At 53.3% G+C, this 18,252-nt stretch overlaps 1 protein-coding gene across 2 annotated transcripts in view; it reads left to right on the top strand.

Annotated features, from left to right (window-relative positions):
• nsfa (N-ethylmaleimide-sensitive factor a) overlaps positions 1-17,391 on the top strand; it is a 30,287-nt gene extending 12,896 nt beyond the window's left edge. The window contains exons 11-20 of one of the 2 annotated variants that reach the window (XM_068749975.1): positions 3,360-3,434; positions 4,030-4,217; positions 5,159-5,254; positions 5,341-5,497; positions 6,933-7,066; positions 7,169-7,315; positions 7,961-8,095; positions 8,184-8,297; positions 9,117-9,172; positions 17,379-17,391. In XM_068749975.1, coding sequence (XP_068606076.1) covers positions 3,360-3,434; positions 4,030-4,217; positions 5,159-5,254; positions 5,341-5,497; positions 6,933-7,066; positions 7,169-7,315; positions 7,961-8,095; positions 8,184-8,297; positions 9,117-9,172; positions 17,379-17,391 — 1,115 coding nt within the window. Of the gene's footprint in view, positions 1-3,359; positions 3,435-4,029; positions 4,218-5,158; positions 5,255-5,340; positions 5,498-6,932; positions 7,067-7,168; positions 7,316-7,960; positions 8,096-8,183; positions 8,298-9,116; positions 9,173-9,818; positions 9,850-17,378 lie in introns of those variants that run through there. The other variant, XM_068749974.1, reaches the window with a different exon arrangement.
• Positions 17,392-18,252: the final 861 nt, after the last annotated feature.

The following is an 18,252-nucleotide window of genomic DNA, read 5'->3' as shown; positions in this document are numbered from 1 at the left end:
GGACAGGGATGCTCCTAACACTATTCCAGGAAACCAACCTACGAGAGAGAAAGTGAAGTGGCCCCCAGCAAATGATAGCACAGCATGGAACCAGCTAGACCAGGACCTCGACAAAGTTCTTGAAACTACGCTTGCAGGAACGGTAGAAAGGAAGATCGAAAGCATGACAAAAATCATCTACACAATGGCCAGAGAACGGTTCGGCACTGAGGAGAAAAGGAGCTACACTGGAGCACGTGCAAAACATCCTAATAGGAGAGAAAGGGAGATTGCGCAGTTGAGAAAAGAAATCAAGGCTCTCAACAAGCAATACAAACAAGCCAGTCTCGAAGAACAGCAAGGTATAAAAGAACTGACCACCGAACTTCGAGGGCAACTGCGCAGGTTGAGAAGGGCGGAAAGATCTCTGAGGAGGAGAAAGGAGAAAGAGGCAAAGCGAGCTCGGTTCATCAAAGACCCATACAGGTTTGCTAAAACCCTGTTGGGCGAAACAAGATCTGGAAGATTAACTAGCTCCAAAGAAGTTGCGGAGGAGTTCCTGAGAGACAGCCACAATGACGCTCTGGGGAACCAAGCCCTGGGTGTACACCCAAGGGTTGGAAGAAGTGAACTCCCCGAGGAAGAGCTTAATACCAGAGAACCCACGTGGAGAGAAGTCCAGGACATTGTACAAAAAGCCCGGTCAGCATCTGCTCCAGGACCAAGAACTATACCTTACAAGGTGTACAAGAAATGCCCTATGCTTCTCCGCAGGTTATGGAGGCTGTTGCGGAGGATATGGGTGAAAGGTGTAATACCACCATCCTGGAAGAGAGCAGAAGGGTGCTTTGTACCTAAAGAAAAGGACTCCTCAGAAATCAGCCAGTTTCGAACCATTTCTCTCCTGAGCGTGGAAGGGAAAATATTCTTCTCTGTCCTGGCAAGGAGGATAACTACCTTCATGGTGAAGAACAAGTATATAGATACATCAATCCAGAAGGGTGGCATCCCAGGCTTCTCCGGATGCTTGGAACACACTGGGATCCTCAGTCAGTTGATCCGGGAGGCCAAGGAGAGTAAGGGGAATCTCACGGTCATCTGGCTCGACTTGGCCAATGCTTATGGATCCATCCCACATTGCCTAATCAATGCAGCCATGGAACACTATCACATCCCCCAAATGATCAGGGGAATGATCACCAGTTACTTTGGAGGATTCAAGTTACGGTTCCAGACTGACCAGTTTACAACCCAGTGGCAGGACCTGGAAAAGGGGATTGTAACGGGGTGTACCATCTCCCCCATCTTGTTTGTAATGGGAATGAACCTGCTAATAACAGCCGCAGGGAAGGAATCCAGGGGGCCAACCATGATGTCTGTCATCCGCCAACCGTCTATGAGAGGCTTTATGGATGACCTTACCATAACAACGGCAACCCATGGAGAAGCAAGGTGGATCCTGAATGCACTCGACGACGTGGCAACATGGGCTCGAATGAAGTTTAAACCAAAGAAGTCAAGAAGCATGGTGATCAGGAATGGCAAAGTGGCAATCAAGTACCGACTTGAGGTCCAAGGGGAGGTTATACCATCAATCAAGGATAACCCCATCAAGTGCCTGGGCAAATGGTATGATTCATCTTTAAACGACAGGAGCAGCGTTTCCATGTCAGAGAAGCAGGCTGCGGACTGGCTGGAAAGGATTGATAGATCAGGCTTACCAGGCAAGTTCAAGGCTTGGCTCTTCCAACACGGGCTGCTACCCAGACTATTGTGGCTACTGACGATTTATGAGGTGGCAATGACAACAGTGGAAGGAATTGAGAAGCGAGCAAACAAACACCTCAGGAAGTGGCTCGGTATTCCCCCAAGCTTCACGTCTGTAGGGCTCTACAACAGATCTGGCCAGTCACAACTACCCCTGTCATCTGTTGTTGAAGAGTTTAAGGTGGCTAAGTGTAGGGTCGTAATGATGTATAGAGACTCCACCGATGATAAGGTCAGAGGGGCAGGTGTCACTACAAGATCTGGACGCAAGTGGGCAGCTGATGCATCGGTGGCACAGGCAGAACATCTCCTGAAGTTGAGAGACATCATTGGAAACCAGTGTATAGGGCGACAGGGACTTGGATCAACCCATTTTCAGCAATGGGGAAAAGCAGATCCAAGGCAGAAGAGGGACATGATCCAAGCGGAGGTGCGACAGCTAGGAAGGGAGAAGGTCTAGGGCTGTGGAGCTCGGAGCTCAATGTGCCTGGACAAAGTGGGACTTGCCAAAGCGGAAGATCACCTGGTCTGAGATTTGGAGGCTCGAACCCTTCCGCATTTCATTTCTGCTCCGTTCAGTGTATGACACCCTTCCATCACCAACGAACCTGCACAGGTGGGGTTTGAGGGAGGACCCACAGTGTAGGTTATGTGGGGAGAGAGGAACGATGGCGCACATACTGGCAGGGTGCAAGACTGCTCTTAGCCAGGGGAGATACCGGTGGCGCCATGACAAGGTCCTCATGGCACTGGCAGATATCTTGGAGCGGGAGAGATGGAAAAAGCATCAAGTCCACACTCGACCATTACCACCTATGCAGTTCATCAAGGAAGGGGAAAAACCACCACCACCTAAGAAGATCAAGAGGTGCCTCTTGCAGACTGCACCATCATGGGAGATGAGGGTGGACTTGGGGAGGAAGCTGCAGTTTCCCCAGGTTGTCCAAACCCCCCTCAGGCCTGATGTGGTCATATGGTCTGATGAGGCAAAAAAGATCATCTTGATAGAACTGACGGTCCTGTGGGAGGATGGATGTAGCGAGGCCTCAGAGAGGAAAGCCTCTAAATACCAGGACCTGGTCCAGCAGTGCAGAGATAAAGGCTGGCAGGCCTGGCTATTCCCAGTAGAAGTCGGGTGCAGGGGCTTCCCAGCACAGTCTGTCTGGAAGATGCTCACAGCTCTGGGGATCATAGGAAGGGAGAGGAGGAAGGCTATCCATAGGTTGGAGGAGGCAGCAGAAAGAACCTCTTGTTGGCTCTGGAGTAGGAGGGAGGAGTTAAGCTGGGGACCAGGAGAGGATGGGTAGTGATTGGCCATCACTGCCGGACCCACTAACTGGAGGGCGTTGTGGTTCAGGGTCGAAACGCCCAATGATGGTTAGATGCCTCCTGAGGACATCTTCTCCTGGTTGTCAGCTACAGTCACTGCACAAGTGACTGAGAAAGGGAGCAAGTGGATGTTTTTCAATAGATAATAAATAGTGCTCTAAGGGGCGGCATGTTGTTGGGGCCCAAAGTGACTTCCCCTTCATGGCCTTCATCTCAATAGATCATTTTCTTCTGTAATCACAGAACCTGGTTTCCCATCTGTGCTGTTTCCTTCCAAACTGCAGGTATGACCAACAGACCTGACCTGATCGATGACGCCCTGATGAGACCCGGAAGGTTTGAGGTCAAGATGGAAATCAGTGAGTGTTCCGCTTCCTGTCTCCGTCTTCCTTTAGAAACATTCCTGTTTACCTGAGGATCTATTTTCTCTCACCACGACCGACGTGCTGAAACGTGGCTTTTGAGTAAGGTAGTTTCTCTGGAAGGCCGGAACTGGCCTCCAAACTCGTGGTGTTGCCATCAGACAGGAAAAAGCACACCTTCAGCAATGAGGGTGGAACATGCAGGACGAAGGTCGTTCAGTGCGACCTTGATGTTTGAGAGGTCGGGAGCGGTTATTCTCCATCTTCTCGTGACATCAGCTGAATTGTTGCTAGGTCAGTGATGGGTTTTGTAGTCTTCTACTAGGCGCCATGATGGGTTCTCGTCCATGGAGTGGGAATGCATCTTCTCTGTGTCACAGCTTCTCATGAGGGAACTGTAGAAACATGAACAGAAACACTGTTGACCTGAGGTCATTCATGACGAGGCTTCACTGTCAGCGTGAGGTCATGTGAGCGCCTCAGGCCCGCTCGCCGCGCTCTCTTTTACCTCGCTGCTCTCTTACAGCTTTCCTCTCTTCTAACCTTCCAACGATTCCTTCCTGCTCCCCTCCCCTCCCCCTCTAACCTCAAGGTCTGCCTGATGAGAAGGGCCGCGTTCAGATCCTAACCATCCACACCAACAAGATGCGAAGCTTCAACCTGCTTGCTCCCGATGTGGACATCAAGGAACTGGCAGCCGATACGAAGAATTACAGCGGAGCCGAGCTGGAGGGGCTGGTCCGGGCCGCCCAGTCCACCGCCATGAACCGACACATCAAGGTCACTGCGTTTTCAGTGCACAAAAGCTGCATGAGGTTTGGCTTGGGTGGCGTTCACAGGAACGGAAAAGGCTTCTACTCTTATGAACACATCACATTTCACAGTTTTCTCCAGTTTTCGTGGATTTTTCACGACACACAGAATATTCTTTACTATGTCATTTAATGTAAAATAAATGTAACTACTCCTTAACATGCTGTTAAATAACTATTTATTTTTTATTTAACTCTTTAGCCGCCACAGTAATTACAATAAAATATTCAGTTTTGATATCACTTTTTTTAAAAGGTTGTAACTTAAACATTGTTAGAGATAAAGCCAGACTGTAAATGATAAAAATCATAAGTATGAACCAAAGTTTGTGATGGGAATAAATTAACATCTAATAATGTGGAAAAGTTCCATTCAAATGCAATCATCACGCAGGAACAAAGATAATCGATACAAAATCAAAGCAAAACCAAAAAGCCACCACCTTGTCTTGTTATGGACATGCAGAAACCAAAAAAACAACCAAAGTGGGAAAGATAAAGAACATTCCAGAGTCAATGCCACGGAAAAGACGTCATTTCAGGATCAGCACTGGACAGCTCCATATGTAGCCGGCTACCTATGGAGCTGTCCAGTGCTGATCCTGATCCATATGTAGCCGGCTACCTATGGAGCTGTCCAGTGCTGATCCTGATCCATATGTAGCCGGCTACCTATGGAGCTGTCCAGTGCTGATCCTGATCCATATGTAGCCGGCTACCTATGGAGCTGTCCAGTGCTGATCCTGATCCATGTGTAGCCGGCTACCTATGGAGCTGTCCAGTGCTGATCCTGATCCATATGTAGCCGGCTACCTATGGAGCTGTCCAGTGCTGATCCTGATCCATATGTAGCCGGGGTCAACATGTCAGCACATGCTGGAAAAAACTGTGTGTTTTTATTATTTCCAGGCTACTTCTACAGTAGAAGTGGACATGGAGAGGGCAGAGAAGCTGCAGGTCACCAGAGATGACTTCATGGGATCCCTCGACAATGACATCAAACCCGTACGTGCCACGACCCCGCTGGAGATCCTGAATGCAGCATATAGAGCAAAACACAGCTCCTAATGTTTCCTCACGTTCTCATCCAGGCATTCGGTACAAACCAGGAGGATTATGCCAGCTACATTATGAACGGCATCATTAAATGGGGGGACCCAGTCACTCACGTCCTGGATGATGGGGAGCTGCTGGTGCAGCAGACCAAGAACAGTGATCGCACACCACTGGTGGCTGTGTTACTGGAGGGTAAGGGTGTTACTGGAGGGTAAGGGTGTTACTGGAGGGTGAGGGTGTTACTGGAGGGTGAGGGTGTTACTGGAGGGTGATGGTGTTACTGGAGGGTGAGGGTGTTACTGGAGGGTGATGGTGTTACTGGAGGGTGAGGGTGTTACTGGAGGGTGATGGTGTTACTGGAGGGTGATGGTGTTACTGGAGGGTGAGGGTGTTACTGGAGGGTGATGGTGTTACTGGAGGGTGATGGTGTTACTGGGGACTTATGTGTGGGCGTATCCAATAATATTCTTAGTTGTGTTTATGGACAGAGTGGGAGAAGGTGGAAAAGAGGAAACACTGGAGGGGTCAAAGGGCGATGTAGGCACACTGAGCCAGCTTTCTCCTCAGAGCCGTTTACAACGTTCTGCCATCGCCCCCACCAGCCCCCAGCAGTGGCACGGGGAGGATGCCACTTGCGTCCTGTGTCCTTGTCCAGCCAATCTGAAGCACATCCTGGCAGCACAAGCAGGTGTTCAGGTGCTTGGCAGCCAGTTTAGACTCTAAGCGAGCAGCTGCTAATGCCCCCCCCCCCCCCCTCTACCAGCCTTCATTCATGCAGGCACAACAACAAAACCACCACACTGCCCCAGATCCGATCCTGGCCTGCTCGGCCAATAGTAAATGGACTGCACTTGTGTGTTGCGTTACGTCCATAGCGCTTTACATTTCAGCCTCACAAGGCCATGCACGGCCTTGCCTGCCCCACTGGAAGCTATTTGGGGTTCTGTGTCTTGCCCAAGGACACTTTGACGTGTGGGCAGTCAGAGCCGGGATTCAAACCACTAACCTAATGGTCACTGGACGACCCGCTCTACCAACTATCTGCCACAGTGGTCCCGAAGAGCCTGAAGTCCTTGGAGCTGGCAGCTAATGCTAAGCGGCGTGGGTAGCCAGGGCGGGCCGTGCAGCAGGTGGTCCAATCCCTCTCTCATGCTGCGGAGGAGTCTTGTTAGTGGCTCTGGATAAAGAAAGGGGTTAGAGTCTGGGCCCATAAGCGGCATCAGTCGTAGAGCAGGGGGGGGGGGGGGGGGGGGGGCACATCAGGGAACGCCAGGTGTTGCCGATTAGCCCTCTGGAGGGGCCGTGGGTTAATCATCGAACCGCCTGTGAAGGAGGGTGACCACCTGATGACCCCAGATTCCGGAATAGTCCGTGTCTCAGAGCGAGTCATTCAGAAACTGCAGCTTTGAAGAATCTAATTTAGTGTTCTACAACGTGTTCAGCACGGAACCCAGTGAAACGTAAAGATCTCCAGAACCGCGCAGACGGGACTGCGTTGCCACGGATGTAGATCCAGCATGGCTGCTGGAAAGAATGGGTTTGGAATGAACTGGGTTCCAGTGCACAGTGAACCCACAGATCAGCCTCACACGCATCCAGTGAACACATGGCCTCTGACCCCCCCCAGGCCCAGCCCACAGCGGAAAGACAGCGCTGGCTGCTAAGATTGCAGAGGACTCTCAGTTCCCCTTCATCAAGATGTGCTCTCCGGACAAGATGATTGGAAACTCCGAGATCTCCAAGTGCCAAGCCATCAAGAAGGTAGAGAAGCAGACGCAGCGTGTCCGAATCCGCCTGGTTAGCAAAGGAACGCCTCAACCATTCTCCCCACATCTGTAACCCCCCCCCCCTCCTGTTCATTAGATCTTTGACGATGCCTACAAGTCGCAGCTCAGCTGCGTGGTGGTGGACGACATCGAGCGTCTGCTGGACTACGTCCCCATCGGGCCTCGTTTCTCCAACCTGGTGCTGCAGGCTCTGCTGGTGCTGCTGAAGAAGCCCCCCCCAAAGGTCAGAGTGGCTGCAAGGAGACAGAGGAATATTGTGAAGTGGAACTCATTTTACAAATGAGAGTCTGTTTCCAGGTCTTAAGTGAACATGTTATATGGCTGTTTGTCCTGCAGAGGGAGCTGTGATATCAGGCTGGAACTCCTTCTTTAGTTCCAGTCCCAATGTTGAGCTAAGCTAACTAGCCATTGTCTCATTCCAAATTTGAGAGACAGATTCTTAAATCTAATTTACTGCCAGAGAGTACACCCCAAAGCGTGCTTCATCCCTTGAGCATGATTGTGCAGTATTTTGTAATAATTAATGACCTTTTGCTATAATACATTTATTTCCTGTTTCCATTTTCTTTCTGAAGTTATTTAAAGTGAATTGAAGGGAATGCACGGCTTGTTGCATGAACACACACTTCCTGCATATCTCTGCGTATATTCTAAGATATTTTGTTCAGCTGAAGTTAAATTCTACATCAATACCAGAAGTTTTCAGTATCGTACCGTAAATGGTCTCAGTCAGTCGTGTAAAATAAGACCTGACAGAATGAAAGGAGCAGCTGGACCGGGGTGGGGGTGCGAGCGCTTCTTCCTGGTCCTTAAGGCACCAGCAGGCGGGGGGGCGGGGCCTGTTTACAGCTCATCTCTGCCTCTGCAGGGTCGAAAGCTGCTCATCATCGGCACCAGCAGCAGGAAGGACGTGCTGCAGGAGATGGAGATGCTGGATGCCTTCAGCACCACCATCCACATCCCCAACATCTCCACCGGGGAGCAGCTGGTGGATGCTTTAGAGGTCAGCAGGGACGCGCACGCACGCACGCACGCACGCACGCACGCACGCACACACGCACCGCAATCTATTCATGATGCTTCCGTTTCAGCTGCTGGGGAGCTTCACGGATAAAGAGCGAGCCCAAATCTCGCAGCAGCTGAAGGGGAAGCGGGTCTGGATCGGCATCAAGAAGCTGCTGGTGCTCATTGAGATGTCGCTGCAGGTACGGGCGACTCGGGGCGAGGCTAACGCTAAAGTGATCCATCTCTAGCGAGGCTAACGCTAAAGTGATCCATCTCTAGCGAGGCTAACGCTAAAGTGATCCATCTCTGGCGAGGCCAACGCTAAAGTGATCCATCTCTAGCGAGGCTAACGCTAAAGTGATCCATCTCTGGCGAGGCCAACGCTAAAGTGATCCATCTCTGGCGAGGCTAACGCTAAAGTGATCCATCTCTGGCGAGGCCAACGCTAAAGTGATCCATCTCTGGCGAGGCTAACGCTAAAGTGATCCATCTCTGGCGAGGCCAACGCTAAAGTGATCCATCTCTGGCGAGGCTAACGCTAAAGTGATCCATCTCTGGCGAGGCTAACGCTAAAGTGATCCATCTCTGGCGAGGCTAACGCTAAAGTGATCCATCTCTGGCGAGGCCAACGCTAAAGTGATCCATCTCTGGCGAGGCTAACGCTAAAGTGATCCATCTCTGGCGAGGCCAACGCTAAAGTGATCCATCTCTGGCGAGGCTAACGCTAAAGTGATCCATCTCTGGCGAGGCTAACGCTAAAGTGATCCATCTCTAGCGACTCGGGGCGAGGCTAACGCTAAAGTGATCCATCTCTGGCGAGGCTAACGCTAAAGTGATCCATCTCTGGCGAGGCTAACGCTAAAGTGATCCATCTCTGGCGAGGCTAACGCTAAAGTGATCCATCTCTGGCGAGGCTAACGTTAAAGTGATCCATCTCTGGCGAGGCTAACGCTAAAGTGATCCATCTCTGGCGAGGCTAACGCTAAAGTGATCCATCTCTGTTGTCGTTCACTGTTCAGATGGACCAGGATTACAGAGTGACCAAGTTCCTGTCTCTCCTCAGAGACGAGGGGGCGTGAGTACCACCGATAGCATCCGCTGCTCCGGCGTCATGGCTCCACCCACTTCTTTTACTTGTTTATTTTAGCTACATTTCTCACATTTGCTTTTCCTCCCGACCCATTATATTTTCTTCACACCTCTGTTTCCTTATATTGATTCTTCCCTGAGCTGCAGTGACCCCAGTAAAGTCAAAATATTTGTTTTTATTGATTTCAAAAATCAATATGGTCATTTTCCGGGGTGGTGCAGTGGTTAGTGCCTTTCTGTGAGGAGTTTGCATGTTCTCCCCGTGCCTGCGTGGGTTCTCTCCGGGTTCTCTCCGGGTTCTCCGGCTTCCTCCCACCAAGAACATGCAAATTAGGTAAATTGGTTACACGAAATTGTCCATAGATGTGTGTGTGTGTGTGTGTGTGTGTTGCCCTGCAGGGTGTAGCTCCGCCTCTCGCCCGTTAACTGCTGGGATCGGCTCCAGCAGGACCCGGAACCCGGTAACAGACAAAGCGGTCAAGAAGATGAATGAGTGAATGTCCGTTTCCCACGCTGGGCACGCACACACACACACACACACACACACACCCACACACACACACACAGTAGATGCGTGGGGCGGGGCTAACAATCAGTCACCTCTTATAACTGCTCTATTTTGCAATCACCAGGTTGAACGAAGGAGATAAAATCCGAATGTAAGCAGTCGGTCGCCCCCCCACCCCCACCCCCACCCCCCCGGTAAGACCCACATCAAAGGAAAGAAGTGCAGTTAGTTAGCATTAGCTGCTGTTAGCTCATGTGCGTAAAAGAAGGAGATGAGCCCAGTCAGAGGACTGTAGCGGATTAAATCATTGATTGATTGATTCTATTTTATCTAACGGAACCGGACTCGTCACCTCCAGCTTCACCTTTCCTTCACCAGTAGAATGGATTTCTGCCTCCAGCCGACATTCTCACCCATAATTCTTTTTTTCTCACATGGAATTGTCACACGATTCCATGCAAGCATTGAACCTTTGCCTCCGACAGAGACTCGGGCCCAGTCCCCGAGTCTCTGCTGTGTCCACATGAGACACCGTGTCCTCTGAGACGAGCTTTGTCTCTCTTGTTCAAAGCGCCGGCTGCTCAGGAGAAACTCGAAGCGCTCTTCTTCTCTTCTTCTTTCTCTTTCTCTCTCTCTCCTCCCAGCGGTCGCAGCTTCTATGAGTAGAAGGACTGGAGCGATGCTGAAGCCGTCTGGCCTTCAACCCGGACGTGGATGAGGAAGAAGAGGAGTGAGCGGAGAACCCGTCTGCGTGGTCAAGGAGCGGAACACCCCCCCCCCCCCCCTCTGCCAGAAGCATCGCAGCGTCACCGAACTCCCACCCCTCCAATAAGAAACTGCTAAATATGACGTTTGTGCATCGTGCGTAAAGATATATACTAAAGGAGTTTTTTGTCAAGTTTTTTTTATTGGCTGTTGTATTTGTCGTCCTGCTGAGTGTCGCTCGCGTTAGCGTGAAACGCGTCCTCGCTAAGCCGACCAATCGCTGACTCCCGAGCCTCCTAGTGAAAACGTAACAATGTTAACCCTTTAAATATACAGTGTGTACCTTCATGTTCTGTAAATAGTATATATAGACAGAAAGCAGTATCATGAGTGATTGGTCTGTGTTTGGTGCAGTTCAGCTAGATAGTTTAAGTACGGCTTCGTCAGTGTTACAAATACATCTGTGTAAAACCTTTATCTCGACTTGCGTGGGGAATCAAAGCGTGCGCGTGCACGAGCGCGTGCACGAGCGTGTGCACAAGCGTGTGCGTCTCCATTCAGGTTCACGCGGCTGGTGGTAGATTTCTTTCCTCTCGTTTGTTCAGTGATTGTTCTCGTTCTGTTCCGGCCATTGATGGTGTTTAGTGTGTGTGTGTGTGTGTGAGTGTGTGTGTGTGTGTAAATATATACATCATCATGCAGAGGTATCGCTGCAATAAAAAGCAAAGATGCACAGAAAGATCTGCTCGTTTGCTCATTTCCTCCCGTGATCCGTCTTCTTGCTGCTTTGAGCGGCGAGCCGCCGATCAAAGCATCAAAGGGAGGCGGCTTCACGCGGTTCCAGCAAAGGGAGGCGGCTTTACGCGGTTCCAGCAAAGGGAGGCGGCTTTACGCGGTTCCAGCAAAGGGAGGCGGCTTTACGCGGTTCCAGCAAAGGGAGGCGGCTTTACGCGGTTCCAGCGAAGGGAGGCGGCTTTACGCGGTTCCAGCAAAGGGAGGCGGCTTTACGCGGTTCCAGCAAAGGGAGGCGGCTTTACGCGGTTCCAGCAGAGGGAGGCGGCTTTACGCGGTTCCAGCAAAGGGAGGCGGCTTTACGCGGTTCCAGCAGAGGGAGGCGGCTTTACGCGGTTCCAGCAAAGGGAGGCGGCTTTACGCGGTTCCAGCGAAGGGAGGCGGCTTTACGCGGTTCCAGCAAAGGGAGGCGGCTTTACGCGGTTCCAGCAGAGGGAGGCGGCTTTACGCGGTTCCAGCAAAGGGAGGCGGCTTTACGCGGTTCCAGCAGAGGGAGGCGGCTTTACGCGGTTCCAGCAAAGGGAGGCGGCTTTACGCGGTTCCAGCAAAGGGAGGCGGCTTTACGCGGTTCCAGCAAAGGGAGGCGGCTTTACGCGGTTCCAGCAAAGGGAGGCGGCTTTACGCGGTTCCAGCAAAGGGAGGCGGCTTTACGCGGTTCCAGCAAAGGGAGGCGGCTTTACGCGGTTCCAGCAGAGGGAGGCGGCTTTACGCGGTTCCAGCAAAGGGAGGCGGCTTTACGCGGTTCCAGCAGAGGGAGGCGGCTTTACGCGGTTCCAGCAGAGGGAGGCGGCTTTACGCGGTTCCAGCAAAGGGAGGCGGCTTTACGCGGTTCCAGCAAAGGGAGGCGGCTTTACGCGGTTCCAGCAAAGGGAGGCGGCTTTACGCGGTTCCAGCAAAGGGAGGCGGCTTTACGCGGTTCCAGCAAAGGGGAGGCGGGCTTTACGCGGTTCCAGCAAAGGGAGGCGGCTTTACGCGGTTCCAGCAAAGGGAGGCGGCTTTACGCGGTTCCAGCAAAGGGAGGCGGCTTTACGCGGTTCCAGCAAAGGGAGGCGGCTTTACGCGGTTCCAGCGAAGGGAGGCGGCTTTACGCGGTTCCAGCAAAGGGAGGCGGCTTTACGCGGTTCCAGCAAAGGGAGGCGGGCTTTACGCGGTTCCAGCAAAGGGAGGCGGCTTTACGCGGTTCCAGCAAAGGGAGGCGGCTTTACGCGGTTCCAGCAAAGGGAGGCGGCTTTACGCGGTTCCAGCAGAGGGAGGCGGCTTTAGGCGGTTCCAGCAGAGGGAGGCGGCTTTACGCGGTTCCAGCAGAGGAGGCGGCTTTACGCGGTTCCAGCAGAGGGAGGCGGCTTTACGCGGTTCCAGCAGAGGAGGCGGGCTTTACGCGGTTCCAGCAAAGGGAGGCGGCTTTACGCGGTTCCAGCAAAGGGAGGCGGCTTTACGCGGTTCCAGCAGAGGGAGGCGGCTTTAGGCGGTTCCAGATTTTCGGAGGAGATGAATCGAACCCCAGACACAAAGTTGAGTCTCATCTCAGGCGAGCTGTTTGAAACACAAAATAAAATCCTCTCAAACCCAAAAGGATGTGACGGAATATATGAAAGGCTGAGCAGCTGAAGAGTGTGAGAAGGATGAGGAGCCCCCCCAGATGAAGCTCAATGCTCGGATTGTCCAGGGAGTCGCATGGAATCTATTCAACCAGAGAGATCCTCACCCTCCAACCTCAAGAATCAAGAAATGTTTACTCTCATGCACGAACGAAAAACAGCACTCAGGTCCCAGCTCGAGGCGCACAACAAACACACATTCATTCAACTTAAAACTAAATATATACACAAAAGTGACAAAAGTGACAAAAGTGATTGCACGATCCCCAGTAGGGTCCAACACGGAAGCGCTGCATTTGGCCTCAGAGTTATCCACTATTCACAACTCTCACAGCATCAGGGAAGAAACTGTTCCTGAACCTGCTGGTTCTGGCCCTGATGCTGCGCAGCCTCCTCCCAGGTGGGAGGGGCCAAACAGTCCGTGTGCAGGGTGGGTGGGGTCCTTCATGATGGGAGGGGTCAAACAGTCCGTGCGCAGGGTGGGTGGGGTCCTTCCAGATGGGAGGGGGCCAAACAGTCCGTGTGCAGGGTGGGTGGGGTCCTTCATGATGGGAGGGGCCAAACAGTCCGTGCGCAGGGTGGGTGGGGTCCTTCCAGATGGGAGGGGCCAAACAGTCCGTGTGCAGGGTGGGTGGGGTCCTTCATGATGGGAGGGGCCAAACAGTCCGTGTGCAGGGTGGGTGGGGTCCTTCATGATGGGAGGGGCCAAACAGTCCATGTGCAGGGTGGGTGGGGTCCTTCATGATGGGAGGGGCCAAACAGTCCATGTGCAGGGTGGGTGGGGTCCTTCATGATGGGAGGGGCCAAACAGTCCATGTGCAGGGTGGGTGGAGTCCTTCATGATGCAGGTTGCCTGCTGTAGATGTCACTGACGGTGGGTCGGCTGCTCTCCGAAGTCCTTTGGGCCGATTTAACCACCCGCTGCAGGACCTTCCTGTCTGCAGGACCTTCCTGTCTGCAGGACCTTCCTGTCTGCAGGTCCTTCCTGTCTGCAGGGCCTTCCTGTCTGCAGGTCCTTCCTGTCTGCAGGTCCTTCCTGTCTGCAGGTCCTTCCTGTCTGCAGGGCCTTCCTGTCTGCAGGACCTTCCTGTCTGCAGGTCCTTCCTGTCTGCAGGGCCTTCCTGTCTGCAGCAGAGCAGCTGCCGTACCACACCGTGATGCATGATGGGAGGACACTCTCCACCGCACACCTGTAGAAGGACGCCAGGGGGAGCCCATACCTGCTCGCCTCAGCCTCCTCAGAAAGTAGAGGCGCTGATGGGCCTTCTTCACTAAGGCGGCTGAGTTGGTCCTCCATGTCAGGTCGCTAGCGATGTGCACGCCCAGGTACCTGATGCTCTGGACCACCTCGACAGCCGCTCCTCCGATGTGGAGGGGAGGGGGGGTGTAGCCTCCTTTCCTGTAGTCCACAATCATCTCCTTTGTTTTCTTCACATTGATGCAGAGGATGTTTTCTCTGCACCACTGCACCAGATGTTCCACCTCCTGCATGTCCTCCGACTCGTCGTTGTTGAGGATGCGTCCCACCACTGCTGTGTCGTCTGCAAACGTAACAATATGACTGCTCGGGTACTTGGCCTTGCAGTCATACGTCAGCAGCGTGAACCGCAGAGGGCTCAGAACGCATCCTTGAGGGGAGCCGGTGTTGAGGATGATGGGGGCGGAGGAGATGTTGCGGATTCTCACAGTCTGCGGCCTGTTCGTCAGGAAGTCCAGGACCCAGTTGCACATCGATGGGCTCAGCCCCAGTGTCACCAGTTTGTTGACCAGAGTCTGCGGGATGATGGTGTTAAATGCCGAGCTGAAGTCCAGAAACAGCAGCCTGGCATAGGCGTCTCTGGTCTCCAGGTGACTCAGGGCCTCGTGAACCACTGAAGCGATGGCGTCATCAGTGGAGCGGTTCCTCCGGTACGCGTACTGATGGGGGTCCACGCTGTCATCGGCGCTGCCCTTAATGTGTGCCATCACCAGCCGCTCAAAGCACTTCATGACGATCGGAGTCAGAGCAACCGGCCGAGGTGGAGGTCTTTGGGACAGGGATGATGGTGGCCGTCTTCAGACACGTCGGCACTGAGCCCTGGGACAATGAGGTGTTGAAGATGTCGGTCAACACCTCGAAGAGCTGATCGGCACAGTCCCTCAGAACCCGGCCCGGGATGGTGTCCAGCCCTGCAGCCTTGCGGCCACCCTCCACCCTCCATCCTCCACCCTCCATCCTCCACACTCCATCCTCCATCCTTCTCCCTCCATCCTCCATCCTCCACCCTCCATCCTTCTCCCTCCATCCTCCATCCTCCACCCTCCATCCTTCTCCCTCCATCCTCCACCCTCCACCCTCCATCCTCCACCCTCCATCCTTCTCCCTCCATCCTCCATCCTCCACCCTCCATCCTCCATCCTTCTCCCTCCATCCTCCACCCTCCATCCTCCACCCTCCACCCTCCATCCTCCATCCTCCACCCTCCATCCTCCACCCTCCATCCTCCACACTCCATCCTCCATCCTTCTCCCTCCATCCTCCACCCTCCATCCTTCATCCTTCTCCCTCCATCCTCCGCCCTCCATCCTCCATCCTCCACCCTCCACCCTCCATCCTCCATCCTTCTCCCTCCATCCTCCACCCTCCATCCTCCATCCTCCACCCTCCATCCTCCACCCTCCATCCTCCATCCTCCATCCTTCTCCCTCCATCCTCCATCCTCCACCCTCCATCCTCCATCCTCCATCCTCCATCCTCCACCCCCCATCCTCCATCCTCCATCCTCCATCCTCCACCCCCCATCCTCCATCCTCCATCCTCCATCCTCCACCCCCCATCCTCCATCCTCCATCCTCCATCCTCCATCCTCCACCCTCCATCCTCCACCCTCCATCCTCCATCCTCCACCCTCCAGCGATGACACGACCCCGTCGCAGTACCCCTCGCGTGCCGGGAGAGGGCGCCGCCGAGCCTGGCGACGGCTCGTCCCCGGCTGCCAGGCTTCTCCTGAACCCGCCTTCGCGCGTCCTGTGCCGGCGGGAGGGGGAGGACGGAGCACGGACGGCGCGTTACCGGCGGCGGAGCTCCGCGGTCGTGGCGCACACAGCGGCCGGTCTCCTCGCACCGGGAGGCCCGTTAGCGGCGCTGCGTGGCGTGGCTGTCCGCGCGTTCATGCTTTTCTTCACCGGCTTCACGTGGACGGAGGAGGCGGGTTCGTGCCACACGTCGGAGGCGCGCTGGTGAGTGTGCCATTTAACGCATTCATTGGGTCGGGGGCGAGAACACGAGCGCTGCCCTCCCGTTGAGCCAGGCAGGCCTGGCGCCGTGACGTCACTGTACCTGCCGGTGAATCCAAAGACGCCTGACGGCCCTGAACGCACCTCCGCTGCCGTCCGAGCGAGGGAGGCTGAGCCCGATCAACTCGATCGATCCAACGAGAAACGCGTTCGGCGACGTGCAGCCACATTCCTTCTCTGTGACGTCACTCAGCAGGACTGCGCGTGCCAGAAAGTGTTAGAAATCGCGCGTGTCCGACAGGATTCTGCTCCAGCCTCGACTTTGAAGATAATTGCATTAAATTCTCCTTGAATTAAAGCTCATTGGCTGCAGCAGCGACGTCACAGCAGAGCAGGTTAAAGGGCGCTAACGCTGAACGATGACGTCAGCAGTGACGTCACGGCAGAGCAGGTTAAAGGGCGCTAACGCTGAACGATGACGTCAGCAGCCCCAGCTGCTCTGACCTGCTGCTAACAGACGAACACACCCAGGAATCTTAGCCCATTCCTCACGGACAAAGGCCTCCAGTTCTGGAATCTTCCTGCTTTACCTGCTGCAGCCACCAGAGGTCCAATCAGGTGATTGATCCAGGGCGTCTCGGGTGTCCAGCTTGATCTTCCTCTTCCTCACAGACGAGACGTTTCTCCTCTTCCTGATGCTTGATGGACTCCGTCTCACCCTCGGCTTTATGAAAGGCATTGATCCACCGTTCTCCTGTGTTTCGTTCCTTTCATCTCCTTTTGCTGAAGTTGAATTTAATTCAGGAACCAAAATAGGTGCGACGTGAAACATGCAAAAACAAGGTTGGGTTCGGCTCCCAGGCGAGACGCACCCTCCTGCAGGCTCAGGGGCGCCGGGCCCGGGTGGCACCAGAACCTGAACGTGTTCACTGTTATTGTGGTTATTCTGGTTCCAGGAAGAACGCCGTTTCGTCTGTCCGCTGTGGACCAATCAGCTCCAGCTGACGACACCCAGAGCACGGGTAAGGCGACGCCCCCACATCTAACATCTGGTGAAATCCTCCGAGCCGTTTGTCTCAGTCGCTTAAAATCTCCAAATCCGTTGAAGAAATGAAACCACAAGAGAAAGAAGGAGGAGCTAAATGCACATTTCCCCGTCGTGCAGCTGCTGCAACCGGCAATCATCTGAGCAAAAAGCGATCCGGTGCAGGTTGGACTCCTTCTGGGGACCGGTTTGAGTAAATCCACCCAATTAAAGGGTGGACGTTGTGACATTTAAAGAAAGAAGAAAGCCTTTGTTCTTTTCAACACACACAGCAACGAAATTACATTCTCACCCTATTAGGATAATTATTACTGAAACAAATACACAGGGAGAGGAGCTAAAGGTCAAACAGAGGTCACATGATGGCCTGTATGCAGGTTAGATGGTAAAGAGGGAGAGAAGGATCTGTCCAGGCTGGACAGACAGAGGACAGAGACGGCACTACAGAGGGATGTTTTGGAGATGAAGTCAGATAGACAAGACCATTTGAAGTCAACCCAGAATGCATTGCGCAAGCGAGAACACTGCGGCCTCCGTGTATCAATTTATGTTACATCAGGGTTCCCTTTAACAGCGCGATGTTGAAGTAGAGTTCTGTGGTTAGACTCTTTATACAGTACTTGTACCTTACAGGTACTCCTACAGGTACTCCTACATGAACTTAGACATGATAGTTCTGCCTCTGGAAGGCTTTGTGTTCTCGATCATCCTTCTCTTTGAGGATTGTACATAACGTCGATGTACTCCGCTCGCACTGGCGTGTCCCATCACTTACGGACACCACTGTCACATTGATGATAATTTCATGCTTCATCTCCATCATCATCATCATGCGTCTTTTCTTCCTCACCTGTCGTTTTCTTTGGACCCATCACTGTAAGGAATACTCACATATACAGCCAGAATCAGGTCAATACTGGAAACGCGACGTGGGAGACGAGGACGGAAGGTGGAGAACACCTGGACTGAGTGAGTGACGCACACTCGTAGGGCTCGGCCATCAAGCGGCAGCAGCTGGAAGCGTGCTCGCATCTCAATGCAAAAAAATATTGCTTGAAGGCTGGCTCATATCTCAGAACCGCAGATGTCTGGTTGTTGGTGCAACACCTACGTCGGTGTATCGAGGCCCGTTTCCAGATGTCTGGTTGTTGGTGCAACACCTACGTCGGCGTATCGAGGCCCGTTTCCAGATGTCTGGTTGT

This window comes from Brachionichthys hirsutus, chromosome 16 (assembly GCF_040956055.1).
Source record: "Brachionichthys hirsutus isolate HB-005 chromosome 16, CSIRO-AGI_Bhir_v1, whole genome shotgun sequence".
Classification (NCBI taxonomy): domain Eukaryota; kingdom Metazoa; phylum Chordata; class Actinopteri; order Lophiiformes; family Brachionichthyidae; genus Brachionichthys; species Brachionichthys hirsutus.
The sequence above is the reverse complement of the archived record's forward strand: the minus strand, read 5'-3'. Positions and strand labels throughout refer to the sequence as shown.